The 14,510-nt window shown below is 39.7% G+C and overlaps 1 protein-coding gene across 1 annotated transcript in view; it reads left to right on the forward strand.

Annotated features, from left to right (window-relative positions):
- Positions 1–7,915: 7,915 nt before the first annotated feature.
- The window catches only part of LOC139155890 (storkhead-box protein 2-like), a 200,799-nt gene continuing 194,204 nt past the window's right edge, over positions 7,916–14,510 (forward strand). Inside the window, exon 1 of the mRNA XM_070731239.1 lies at positions 7,916–8,598. Within this exon, the coding sequence (XP_070587340.1) occupies positions 8,175–8,598 (424 nt within the window). The 5' untranslated portion in view covers positions 7,916–8,174. The remainder of the gene's footprint in view (positions 8,599–14,510) is intronic.

The raw sequence follows: 14,510 nt of genomic DNA on the forward strand, positions 1-14,510 counted from the left end.
CAGCCAGGTAAACACGGCCCCCTCTTCCCTGGCCCGAAACCAGCGAAGGTCGGGGGAATTTCTGCGCAACCCCGGCCACTTTCGGGGTTAAATTCCTCTCCCCGCCCTCTCCGCACCTCCGAAGGGAGCAGGGCAGCGTTGCTGGGCTGGCCAATTCTGGGCAGGGGGCGAATTCCTCCCGGGGGGGTGGAGGTGTGGATGTGTGCGTGCGCCCTGAAGGCGTCCGAACTTTGCCCGGCGGAGCTCTGCAAACACGAGGCAGGGAGGGAGCCCGTTGCCCGGCCAGCGGGCACCAAACAGGGCAGGGCTCCATGGGAGGGGAGGGGGCGCCTCGCGTGGGACCCCCCCGGCGGGCTCCGTCCGGTCGGGAAAAAGGGGGGCAGGGAGAAGTAGGACCTTCCTAAGTCCCCCCCCAGCCAAAAACTCAAAGCATATCTGCTGGATACGGGCGATGAGTGGGATAGAGCGGCGCGGAAGCCTCTTGCAGCAGCTGCCACAGCCACCGGCTTCGGCACCGCTCGTCCCGCTCATCGCCCGTATCCAGCAGATAGGCTTTGAGTTTTTGGCTGGGGGGGGGGAGAAGTAGGACCTTCCTAACTCCCCCCCAGCCAAAATCACAAAGCCAGGCAGCCCCCAGCCGCCAAAGGAGCCTCCTGATTCTCCCCGCCCTGCCCGACGCCCCACCCTGTCCTGCATAATGTCCTCTGCCGGGAGGGCAGCGGTGCCGCGGACCGGCTGAAAAACCCCAACGGCCCGGTCCCGGTCTGCGGACCGGCGGTTGGGGACCTCTGGTTTAACATATGGATCATTTGAGATGCAATCATTAGTGTATAGAGAGAAGAGAAGTGGTGAGAGTACACAGCCTTGGGGGGGGGGGGGCTGTGCTAATTGTACATTTATCTGATGTGATTTTTCCTAGCTTCACCTGCTGCTTCCTGTCTGTTAGGAAGCTTGTGATTCACTTACAAGTATGTTCAGGTACCGCTAGCTGATTTAGTTTGGTTAAGAGAATATCCGGTACAATGGTGTTGAATGCTGAACTGAAGTCTACAAAGAGGACCCTAGCATAGGTCATTGGAGATTCAAGATGTTGAAGGATGTAGTGTAGAGCCATATTAACAGCATCATCTGTCGATCTATTTGCTCAGTATGCAAATTGCAGAGGGTCTAACAGTGGATCCGTAATGGTTTTCAAGTGGAGCATCACTAGCCTTTCAAAGGTTTTCATAACTACAGATGTTAGAGCAACTGGTCTGTAGTCATTCAGTTCCTTGATGGAGGGCTTCTTTGGCACTAGGATGATAGTAGAGCGTTTGAAGCAGGAAGGAATATAGCACAACTCTAGCGATTTGTTGAAGATTTGGGTGAAGATGGGGACCAATTGGTCAGCACAGACTTTTAAGCAAGAATGAGTTATCTTGTCTGGGCCTGTGCTTTTCCAGGCTTCTCTCTGTGAAATAGATCTTTCATTTCCTTTTCTGTGATCACTAGGGGTTGTAAACCCAATGGGATGGGTTCAGTTGTAGGAGATTTGGCTGTTGGTGTTGTGTCTGGGATGGAAGTTGTGCAGATAGGTGGTTGTGGTTTCTTTTCAAACCTGCAGTAGAACACATTCAGGTCATCTGCCAGTTGCTGATCTCCTTCAGCTTGGGAAGGTGGTTTGCTGTAACCGGTGATGTTTTTGAGTTTTCTACATGTTTGCTGTTTCATTTGTTGAGAAATTGATTCTTTAGCTTTTTAGAGTAGTTCCAGTTTGCTTGTCTGATCTTCCTTGTTAATATATTTCTGGCCTGATTGTACAGCATTCTATCACCTTTTCTGTAGGCTTCCTGTTTGGAATGACGTAACTGCTTGAGTTTGACTGTGAACCAAGGTTTATTGTTACTGTATATTTGCAAGCTCCTAGTTGGTACACATAGATCTTCACAGAAGCTGACATATGATGTTACAGTATCTGTGAGTTCATCTAGGTCTGCAGAGGTGTCTTTAAAAATATTCCAGTCTGTGCAGTCAAAGCAAGCCTGTAGCTTTAACTTTGCTTCATCAGTCCAAGTCCTCACTGATTTAATTGTTGATTTTGTGGCTTTAAATCTTTATTTGTAAGCAGGTACAAGGTGAATCATGCAATGAACAGAGTGGCCCACAGCTGCTCTTGGTAAGGTCTGGTAAGCATTTTTTGCTGTTGTGTAGCAATGGTCTAAGATATTATTGCCTCTGGTGGGACAATTTACATGTTGAAAGTATTTTGGTAACTCATCTCTTAAGTTTAAATCTAATCTAATTGAATGGAATAACCAAAATTTTTCATCCGTGGGATCACGTTTTCGCTTACAATCTCTTTGGATTTGTCAAATTGGAGTAGATATGTACATTTTAGTTATAAATTTATTTCCAGATGCCAATAAAATTTTATCCATTGCATTCTGTTTTTTGTTTATACCATATTCTCCCATATCCTTTTTGTATCTATTCCGTATCTGGAAGTATGGCCACCAGTTGATGGCCATTACATTTTCTTAACATCTTTAGTTTATGTTAAGTATTTCATTCAAAATTATTTTCCTAATAGATTTATTGGAAAAATATTTTTGTACTATCGGCGTCATCTATTCTTAATTTACATCTAAAGTACATCTATATATTTTTTATGTAATTGGGGACTGAAAAGGGATATTTTCCCCAAAAGATTTTTGTTTCTCAAATCTTAAAGTTCTCATTAGATCTATATATTATAACATAATGCCTGATTCTTAATATTTTACAGTATTCAGACAAATCATAATCTCCACACCACTTAACCTAAGGTAAGATAGGCAATTTTGTGCTTTCCTGATAACCTGTTCTTGTTCATGTAACGTTCCTTGCTAATGCAAATTGAAATATGTGACCAATCACAATGTTGTCTACTCCATCCTACATACCTTAGGAGCATTAATTGTACAGAAGTACGTATTGCAGTTCAGTATTAGAAAACCACAGGTTTCTCATTCCTGATTGTATTCTTCAATTCCAAATTCCTTTTAAGCATATGTCTAGGAATAGACGACATGTAAGCATTTATTGCTCTGTTCTCACCCACTCTTATTTTTTCACTTGGTTTGCAAAAGATTAAATCTTAAATTTGTTGCCCAGCAAGAATATGGTTAGTATAAGCCGCATAGAAACATTAAGTATTTTTAATCTCTTCATTTTAAATTTGCATCAATTTTAGTTACTATTTTAAGAATGAAGAAATTGTATAGGAAGATTTTGTCAGTATTTGCTTTTTTGCTTTGTTTGGAAGAGCTGAGTAACGTGGGGGTGAGACATTTTAGCTGATGTTATAATGCTAATGTTTCTGCATTCTGGGGAGCCACCCAGTATATTAAAAACGCACATTGGAATAGCTTCATTCAAGAATCAAGCATGATGCCAACTAATTATCCTTGTAAATGTACAAATGAGCAATCTAATGTTCATATGAGTCAACAGTAATCTAAATCAGTATTTCTTAAATTTCTTGCTCTTAGGACATCTTCCCACTTTTTAACGTTTACGGAACATCTTAAGTGCTTTTGTTGTATGGGTTTTATTTATAAATATTTACCATATTAAAAATTAAAACCACATTTGTACAATATTTATTGAATGACATAAAATTAACAATACTAAACCAATTAGATACTAATGGGGTTGTTATTGAAATGATAATTTTAACAAATAAAATAATGAAAAGAGTGAAATTATTTTAAAATTTTTGTAAATACAGTATCTTCAGTATGGCAATATTTTAATCCTGTGGACCCGAGAGAGTCTTGGGGTAACCCCAGGGGTGTCTTGCATTCCTCTAAAAAACCTGATCTAAATAAAGGAAAATTTAAAAATGAAGAAAGTGAAGGCAGAAGAGGAACAAATGGATGGAACTTATGAAGGAGAGTACAAAGCTAGAAATAAGGAGAAATTTCCTAACAGAATAAAATGAAATAATGATGAATATCACTTGATTTAACAATAAATCTTGTTGAGTAAAGTTGATAGTCACACTCTTGGCCATATAAATACAATAAATAAGTGGCATGATTTAGAGTCAGATTACAAAAAGATTTGATATTAGGTAGTATCTGTCTTCAAAGTGTGTCAACGTGTCCTCAGTGTAAGAAATACTGTCCTCAGCAATATATATACTGTATATATATATATATACACTGCTCAAAAAAATAAAGGGGACAGTTAACAACACAATATAACTCCAAGTAAATTTCTGTGAAATCAAACTGTCCACTTAGGAAGCAACACTGATTGACAATCAATTTCACATGCTGCTGTGCACATTCAACTTTGTACAGAACAAAGTATTCAGTGAGAATATATATATATAAATTACCACCATTATTTTTCAGTGTTTATATATATATATATATATATATATATATATATATATATTCTATCTATCTATCTATCTATCTATCTATCTATCTATCTATCTATCTATCTATCTATCTATCTATCTATCTGTATCACATATTATATATATATAATATATATATATAATATATAGATCCTATGCAGCTTCTGCTCCGGCAATCTCACACTACTCACCAGAGCCTACAAAACTTTTGCCAGACCCATCCTTGAATACAGTTCATCTGTCTGGAACCCATACCACATCTTGGACATCAACACCCTTGAAAATGTCCAAAGATACTTCACCTGAAGAGCCCTTCACTCCTGCACTCGAAACAGAATACCCTATGAAAGCAGACTAACAATCCTAGGTATAGAAAGCTTAGAACTACGATGCCTAAGTATTGCCCACAAGATCATATGCTGCAACGTTCTACCTGTAAATGATTACTTCAGCTTCAATCGCAACAACACAAGAGCACGCAACAGATTCAAACTTAATATTAATCGCTCCAAACCTGACTGTAAAAAATATGACTTCAGCAATCAAGTTGTGGAAGCGTGGAACTCATCAATGGACTCAGTAGTGTCAACCCCTAACCCCCAACATTTTCCCCTTAGACTATCCTCTCCAGGTTCCTAAGAGGTCAGTAAGGGGTGTGCATAAGTGCACCAGTGTACCTTCCGTCCCCTGTCCAATTGTCTCTCCTTATTTCATTTATCTTTTCTTCCTTTCATATATCTTCTCCTATATTTTTATATCTTTTCTTCTATTCTTTTCTTTATATATATTACTACATATCTATTCTCTTCAATGTGTATTGTGTATTGGACAATATATATATATTGTAGAATATATATATATAATTTTAATTTAATTTTCAAATTCAGCAAAAAACATGTGACATATATATTTATATATATATATATATATAATATATATTTGAGCAAATATATATATTACCACCATTACCTTTCAATGCTTATTCAAAAGTTCTTGCCACCTCATTTCTTCAATTAATTTAGTCTAGTTTCAACAAAAAAATAGCTGCAATTTAGAGACATCAATAGCTCAAACGAATTATGAACAGATGGGAAAGATGAGCAAAAACAGATTAGAAGATACCTTGAAGTGGGGGGTGGGGCATGGAGGGATTTAAGAGTCCATGAGCCTGGATGGGAAAAATGTTATGATGCTACAAAAACTTTATTTTCACCAATATCCAATTAAAATGTAACATTTTTATTTAATAATTTCATTTTTTCTCAAACTAAACAAGATCACTGAAACATATTTTTAAAATTAATTTTAACTTGCCTATCTTTTGAAGACAATAACTACTTCACTTAACCTCAAACACTGGAGCCATCAAAAATATTGGAGGAAAGAGACCATGTAATTCTGGAATTGTTGACTGTAACAAGAGAATTATTGCTGCAGAAAAATAATAACAAAAGATTATTGTTTATAAAGATTATAATCAGGTTTTCAGGGTTTTTTCTCAGACAATACAGTATAGCATTTTTTTCAGTTCCACTTTTCAGCATACTACAGGTAAAATTCGAAAAATTAGAATATCATGCAAAAGTTCATTTATTCTAGTAATGCAACTGAAAAGGTGAAACCTGATATATGAGAGAGACTCATTCCATGCAAGGAAAGATAGTTCCAGCTGTGATTTGTCATAATTGTGATGATTATGGGGTCTAACTCATGGAAACCCCAATCCACAGTATAAGAAAATTAAAATAATACATGCAATAAATAAAACATTGTACATACGATGTACTGTATATTGGCTAATGTGTAATAAGTAACAATGTTAAGACAATTTCTATTTCAGGTCTTTAACAAAATAGATAGTCCTCAATGACTGTGATTGGGACTGGCAATCCCATGCCTAAGTGATGTGTTTATTAAGTGAAATACACAACTGTGTCACAATTTCATCAATTCTGCTGCAGTTATTCAGGTTTGAAGCTTGAGATTGATTGAAACTTTGTCAGGAATACTTTGAATAAACTCCAAAACCAGACAAATTGCATCTGACTACATGCTATTGAGAACTGTCAAATCTAGGTTCCATACAGACATGAGTAAACAAGAAACTTTGAGAAATTCTTTGATTCCAAAATTCTTTTGGCCGTCTTTGAGCAGCAGCCAAAAAATCCAACACAGTTCTAAGCTGCATTAACAGATGGATAGAAACCTAATCTTAGGTAGCTTCTTCTCTAGAAACACTGGTTTATTAACTAGAGCATACAAAACATTGGCCAGACCTATTCTAGAATATAGTTCACCTGTGTGGAATCCACACTGCATATCAGATATTAATACAATCGAAGGAGTCCAGAAATACTTCACAAGAAGAGTCCTTCACTCCACCTCACGTAACAAATTACCCTACTCCTCCAGACTTCAAATACTAAATCTAGAAAATTTACAACTACGTGGTCTCCAAACTGATTTAACTGTTGTTCATAAAATCATACATAATGTACTCCCTGTCAGTGACTACTGTACTTCACTTTTAACAACAACACAAGAGCACGTAATAGATACAAACTGAATGTAAATCGCTCCAAACTTGATTGCAGAAAATACTATTTCAGCAATAGAGTGGTCACCGCCTGGAACTCATTACCTGACTCCAAAATCTTCAACCTTACATTATCTACAATTGACCTCTCCCCTTTTCTAAGAGGTCTGTAAGGGGAGTGCATAAGTGCACTTATATACCTAATGTCCCTGTCCTACTGTCTTATTATCCTTTCTATTACTACGGTCTACTTATGTTATGTTATGTTATATTAATATGTACTATAATACTATACTTGTTTGACAAATAAATAAATAAAATAAATAAGATCATGTGAAGTGTTAATACCACTTATAGGAAGGCCACACTTGGAATACTGCATCAGTTTTGATCACCCCAATGTAAAAAGGATGTTGTAAATCACCCAGAGTCTTCAGAGAGGGCCGGCATAGAAATCCAATCAATCAATCAATCAATCAATCAATCAATCAATATCTTTAGACCTTGTTTTTAATGAAGTGGAAATGATCCGAGTTACTTTTCACACCAGGGTCTTTAACCAACGGCTCACGATCATCTTTCTTTCTTTCTTTCTTTCTTTCTTTCTTTCTTTCTTTCTTTCTTTCTTTCTTTCTTTCTTTCTTTCTTTCGTCCGTCCGTCCGTCCGTCCGTCCGTCCGTCCGTCCGTCCGTCCGTGAAACATGTATAGTAATGATAAGAGAGGACAATAGAACAGGAGGGCTCCAGTGTTTGTTAAGGTAGCTCGCTTAATTCCGGGAGAAAAGTTGGCCGTACTCCAAAACTCAATTTTAAGGAAAGCTTTTCAAGAAGGGTTTACGTCACAACATCGAGCGCGTCACGTTCAAAGGCGGCAAAGAAAGCCGCGGAAGGCGAGTAGCGCGGCGGCCCGACCAGGCAGGCTCCGAGGGCCGCCTAGGAGGAGGAGCGGAGGCGGAGTCGTCGGGAGCCCACTGGCCCGGAGGCGGACGGGCCGGCGGGCGGGCGGGCGCCACACGTGTGGCTGAGAGAAGGCGGGCTGGGCGGGGAGGCGCTGTAACTGCGTGGCCGGCTCGGCGGGAGCGGTTCTTTGACTGGGCTGGAAGTCGCGCCCGACCGGCAGGGCGGCTGCGGCGGGCTCCGTCCCGCGCTCATGGACGGCCCCAGTTTGCCGCGGCGGCTGCTGCTGTTGCTCCTGGCCGACGCTGAGGCGCCGAGCGTCTCGCCTTAAAATCTTCTCGGGCGGCCCCCGACATGCCGCGCAGGCTGGATAAATTTTTGCAAATCGCCCCGCATTCTTTAGCCATCGTGCTGAGCCCCTGCGGCGGCGGGGATGAAGCCGCGCCGCCCGAGCGAGCGGCCCGAGCGCAGCGCGAAGGCGACGACGCCGGCGGGGAAGCGGGACGGGGCGGGCGGGCGGAAGGCGAGCCCGCGGCGGACAGCGAGCTGGGGCGGCACCGCATCGGCTACGAGATCTTCGCCGACTTCAAGCAGGGCAACATGCAGCACTTCTGGAACCAGAAGGTGACGGCGGCCGTGGCCGAGACCTTCTTCCTGGGCTGGATCGACGAGCAGGTGCTGCTGATCCAGGGCAAGGAGGAGCACCTGGAGGCGCTGCGCGAGGGCTGGATGCGCAGGGCTCTCAAGCCCCCCGCCGGCTTCCAGATCAAGTGCCTGGGTAGGTCCTGGAGAGCGCGCCGAGCGCTCGGAGGCGGCGCCGGGACAAGCCGGGGCAGGAGAAGCGGGGAGCAGCTGCGTCCCCGGTTTGGAGAGGCGGCGGCAGGCGTCGCACGCGCCGCTTCTCCTCTGCCGGGGGGCGCTAACGTTTCCCACCGCCCGTTGGGGAGGCAACCGCCGCGCTCCCTTCCTGGCCGGGGGGAGGAAGGCGCTCTGGCTCCGGCCTGGTTTCTTCGTCCTCCACCTCGTAAACCAATGTTTCCCAACCTTGGCAACTTGAAGATATTTGGACTTCAACTCCCAGAGAATTCTGGGAATTGAAGTCCAGATATCTTTAAGTTGCCAAGGTTGGGAAACACTGCCGTAAACGCTTCGCACCTTTGCGCTGGCTGCCCTGCGCTTCCGTGGCTTTTTTTTACGCGTGCACTTCGTGGTCCGAAGCAGGGATCTCCAACCTTGGCCACTTTAAGACTTGTGGACTTTAATTCCCAGAATCCCCTTGCCAAGGTTGGAGACCCTTAGTCTATAGGGAACAGGGATAGTTGCAGCTTTGCTGGTTGAGGGATTCTGGGAGTTGAAGTCCATAAGTCTTAAAGTTGCCAAGGTTGGAGACCCTTGGCGTAAAGGGAACAGTGGCAGTTGCAACTTTTTAACCTTTTAGCCTTCACACTAACCCTCTCCCATTTTCCGCCCCCCCCCCTTTTTTCCAACTTCAGCAGAAAGTATAACTTAAGGGGGGTTTGGGCAGGTCTTGTAGCCTTTTGCTTATCAAGCTTGTCTTCAATTAACTCTTTCATTGAATGGTTGGCAAATTACAGACACACTATCAATATCTAAGGCGAAAGCTGACTCTTTGCATTAGGACAATCTGGTATAGTAAAACTGCATCCTGAGCTGCTATTTGCAAAGGTGGATATATGAGCTTGGCACCTGAGTGCCATCCGGAATTGGAAATTTCCTTGTTTTATTTTGTAATGAGATAAGGCTGCAACTGCTGCTGCTGCTGCTGCTGATGATGATGATTGTAAAACTCTATTTATAAAAGAGTTAATTTGTATACCAGGCTTTGTAGTGGTTTTCTCAGGTTGTTCTGGAAAAGTTACTTTATTTTTTTTCTGCTAGTAAAAAAAAGTATTTTATGTTGCTCATGTCCACATTTTAGCATGTATGATTTCAGAAGCCAGGAGGCAAGGTTGAGAAGGTGGGAAAACATTTTGAAAGAAGGCATTAGCAAATTGGATTACAGTATTGTCAACAAAAGTACATGAAGTGTGTCCATGCAATTCTGGAGTTCAGCTCAGATAATAGACTTACCTTTTCTTTTGTTTTTACTTGCTAGCTTGGTTCTTTGAATAAAACAGAATAAATGGCTGAGAATTGTGATTTTAAAAATTAGAAGTCACTGGGTACTTTTGCATGCAATAGATCTGAGGTTAGAGTCTGGTATAAATTGCCTTGAATTCCAGAATTGCAGTCTTCTGAGTAATTTTTTAAATGATTGTATTATGAATAGAAGAAAGACTGTAATTGTCTCCCCCCCACACAGTGCCCTTCATTAAGTAATTTGGCATGAAGATGACTGAACAGATTTGGTTTTGGCTGCTTACAACTTTTATTGTTATGCCTAACAGCATATTGTTATGCTGAATTTCCCTAATTAACCAAAGTAGTGATAATGAATTTAATAATGTCTTGATTTACCTCTTTGGGATGTAGTCAACAGTCCAAGTTAATATATTTTTGTTATTTACTGATGAATAGGAGACATTACAGCTAATCCTCCCTTTTAAGAACCCTAATTGGACCTGACAACTGTGCCTCTAAGCAAAGTGGTATCTAAGTATAATAACTTGATAGCAGCTTGCTTTCTGTCTGGAAAGACACAAGACTAATCAGTTTCACACCTTGTTTGCCTCCTAACTACTTTACTTCTCTTGGAATGCTAGAGATCCCTTTTGTTATCTTGTAAACATTTGAAAGCAATGTGATTATATCACCAGTCCAAGGGTGGAAGCTGCCTGGGCCTTACACAAACAGCTAACTCTCTTGAAATTTCTTTGCTCTGCAAAGTGAGAGAGGGAGAGAAAGAGAAAAAGCAAATGATTTCCATAGGCAATCTCTCTTTTGCAGGATCTTTTTTCACTACCAGCATTCCATTGCTTTCAGCATTCTGAAGAACAAATACCTTAGTCTCTTGCAATCTCTTCTTCTCCAGTCTCTGTGCTCTGTAGGAGTTGAAAAAGAAAAGAACAGTAGAGGACAAGGTGTACCGACTGTAATAATGATAATTTGACTGAGGAAAGGTGTGAAGGTTGTAAATGGGCTGTAGTTATTTTGTTTCAGCCCGCATAACCTTGAACTGTTGGTAAAGCAAACAAAACAATGACAAACACCCCCCCCCCAATGCCACCAGCTGGTTAGTAGTTAATATATAAAGTTATATCATCCCTCCCCTTAAGTGAATATAATCTTGAGGCCCCCAATAGGAGGTCCATAATAATAAGATTATGAAATACTCTTAATGTGAGAGCAAATAGAAAATAAGGAAATAGTACTTGTAATACTTTCTCAAACATACTTTTAACAATTTATTATAAACTTTTTCCTACCATTGCCATCATGATCCGTATTTATCAAGACATTTCTCCCAATAGTCTGTTACTAGTTTGTCATTTTTTATTACCATAAGGGCCCTATTTGATGAGGACCAAAATTGTATGCGGTGTAGACAGAGGTGGGCTGCTAAGGTGGAACGGTGATGTGTGTTCACCCCCGGGGCTCTGAGTGCTAGCGGAGTCCAGCACAATTATGCTACTGCACCTGGGCAGGTGGCGTGTCCACGTGCGATTTCATTACCTGCCCAGGTGCAATAGCATGATTGTGCTGGACTCCGCTAGCACTCAGAGCCATGGGGACAAGGACATGTCACCGTTCCACCTTAGCAGCCCACCTCTGGCTGTAGATTGTGCTCTTATCACTTTCTAATTAAAGTTTTAGCACTTGGTTATATTTAAACTTTTATATTGATGTAATACATTTATGCTTTCACTTAAAAGAATTGTAAAGATACACACATTTGCACCCACACATGAGTATAAGAAATAGCTGAATATATATTTAATGCTAAGAACATTGTGAATTTTAAACCTAAAGACATTTCAGTAAAGAATAAATAAATATATTACTCAGCACTGAGCAGTTGTTACTTTTAGCCAACAGTTCCCTTTTTGACTTTTGCTTTCACAAAGTATACTTTATAAGTAGGAAACTTTATTGTAAGCGTTGTTAGCAATTGTCTAATCTTCATCACTAAATAGGAACATGACTTATTCTATCTTCCTTTATGGCTGAAGTAAGTGCACAAACACAAGATGATGATGACCATGTTTTCATCTTTCTACATCTTCTGATCTTGCACTATTTGAGTTTTTCTATACTTTGGCTGATGTCAGCTTTGATGGTAAACACAAGGTACACCTATAAGTTGTTTTTTTCTGGGTGTTGGATTTACAAATCTGATTGACCCTCTGCCACCTGCATTTATACAACAATGATTGTTCACATAATAATGACCTTTCTAATATGGAAGTCAGACAATAAGAAATCTATACAGAGATCTAACATGCACAGACAGAACAAATTCCTTGGTATTAAATCATGTAGCATAGCATTGTCTTCTCTGAATGGTTGAGGCACTTTGGAAGCTCAGCTCCATCACATACATTGAATCTGAGCCTTTTAATGGGTTACATAGGAAGCATATTCCATGTCTCTGAGATATTCTGCTTCTCCTTAGTCTTGTCAGAAATCCATCTCGCGGTTGTTCTTTATTAGTAAAGCATCCTATTTCCTTCAGTACTTGGCATATTTATTTTAGACTTGCAAGAAGAATCATGTTAAATAGCTGATATAAAGTACTAACAGAGGAATTTTTCTATCTCTTCAATTTATTTTTGGAAGGTCTGTCTTTTTTACTGTGGTTTTCCTGGTTGATTTTTTTGTGTGTACTTTGAAATGTATTTTGCTTGAAAGCCTCTTTACGTTTATTTTGTCATGAAAATAAAATACAAAATGTATAAATTATATATTTTAAAATAATATTTGGGATGTAGATTGAGGTTTTTAAAAAATCCATGTCTCTTTAAGATTTTGTAGAAATTGAACAGAAGATCCCATTACTGGCCAGTGCAGCTGGGACTGCTGGAAGTTAGTTGGCGGACACATATTCTCTTGCATTAAAATTATGTATTGGGTCAAAGTGATATTTTTAAAAAATGGATGGAAGAATATAGGATTAACTGTTAGAAAGATAATTACTGAGGAATATTTTGCCAAGTTATCTCAAACGACATAGCTATACATAGTTTTAATTTTTTAATTTTTTAAAAAATTGCCTGTAAAGTATCTTCACAATGATTTGGTTCAAATGGAACATTAACTCATGAGTTGACATAAATAAGTGAGCTCCAAACCATGCATTTCCTCCTTGAACCCTCCCTTTTCTCTCTGCAGAAAACAGTTTGCTACTACATCTAACTTCAAAAGAAGAATTGCAACTCATAATCAGATTTACATTTTAGACTTGAGGGCAAGTAGAAACCATAGCATGCCAGTTTAACTGTATTAATAAAATTACAGAAGAACAAAGAGCATAATGACAGGATATGGCAAAGTGTGCCCATGTTTGAAGCTTGGATTATTGAGTTATGGTCAGGTATGACATCAGAACTCAAGACCATATAAGACATGAGGCATTTTCAGCATCTTGTACGGAAACTCCATATATAATTTAAGTTATATAGTACGAACTCATATAAAATAAACATAAATGGCAATCAGAGAAGCAACACCAACAATACAGAATACATAGAAGTAGAATAATCAAGTTGAAATATTAGAACCTTAAGCAAAAACTGTTTCTGCACAGTAATTATTGAGTCAATCATGTTTCTCTTGAGTGAAAGAATTAAGTAATTGTACAGTCCCCAAAGGGTAAATCTTTCTGCAATTGAGAATGATCTTTGCTTCTAATCTTGGAATCATTTTGAAATTTGTAGCACAGAAATAAGAATGTGTGTGCATGTATATATACATAATTGTATTTAATTTTTAATTATAGGAAAAATGTTACAGTGGCTAATTTCTATCTGGAGAGCTAAAGTAAATGAAAGTAAGCTGAGACTGGTCAATAATTCTAAATAGCAAGATTTTTTGAGAAAAACAAGAAAGGCTTACAGAAGATATGGGAATGAAGTTTTACTATTCCTTGTCTCAATGAGTACCATTTAGGTTTTCTCTCTCCATCTCTCTTCGTGCTTTCTTTTTATGCCAAAAGGCTATTTTCTAGTAAACCTGTTTTAGTACCTTGTAATTATCTGACCTCCTAAAGTGTTAGGAACTTGGAGAGCAGGTCTACTGGTCAGAGTTGCCTGGAGATGGAGCAATCTATATTTTGTGGGCATAGGCAGTAGTGGGTTGCTACCGGAACGGTAAAGGACACTGCCCCGGTAGCAAAAGTTGAGCTGTGCCCGCAGCTTCAGATGTGTGCGCAGTGTGTTTTTGCTTCTGCATATGTGCAGGAAGCTATACCAGGAGGCTATGGTAAAGGACTATATACTTAATGCTACATGTATTAACAGCAGTAAGAATTGTATTTGTACAATATTGGGAAAATGAGAACATCCTACCAGATCAAAATATAATTTGGAAAATGTTGGACTTCAAAGGAGATGCAGAGTACCATTCAACGTCGAATAGGTTTTATCAATAGTTAGAGATAAGAGGTAGAAATTAGATGAAGAAAGATTATTGTAAGTAAAATATGAATGTTGTTTATAACTATAAGCATGCTAGTACAATTAATATGATCATAAATTATAATTATATATAGTATATATAAAATAATATAACTAA

Source organism: Erythrolamprus reginae, unplaced genomic scaffold (genome assembly GCF_031021105.1).
Source record: "Erythrolamprus reginae isolate rEryReg1 unplaced genomic scaffold, rEryReg1.hap1 H_9, whole genome shotgun sequence".
Lineage (NCBI taxonomy): Eukaryota > Metazoa > Chordata > Lepidosauria > Squamata > Dipsadidae > Erythrolamprus > Erythrolamprus reginae.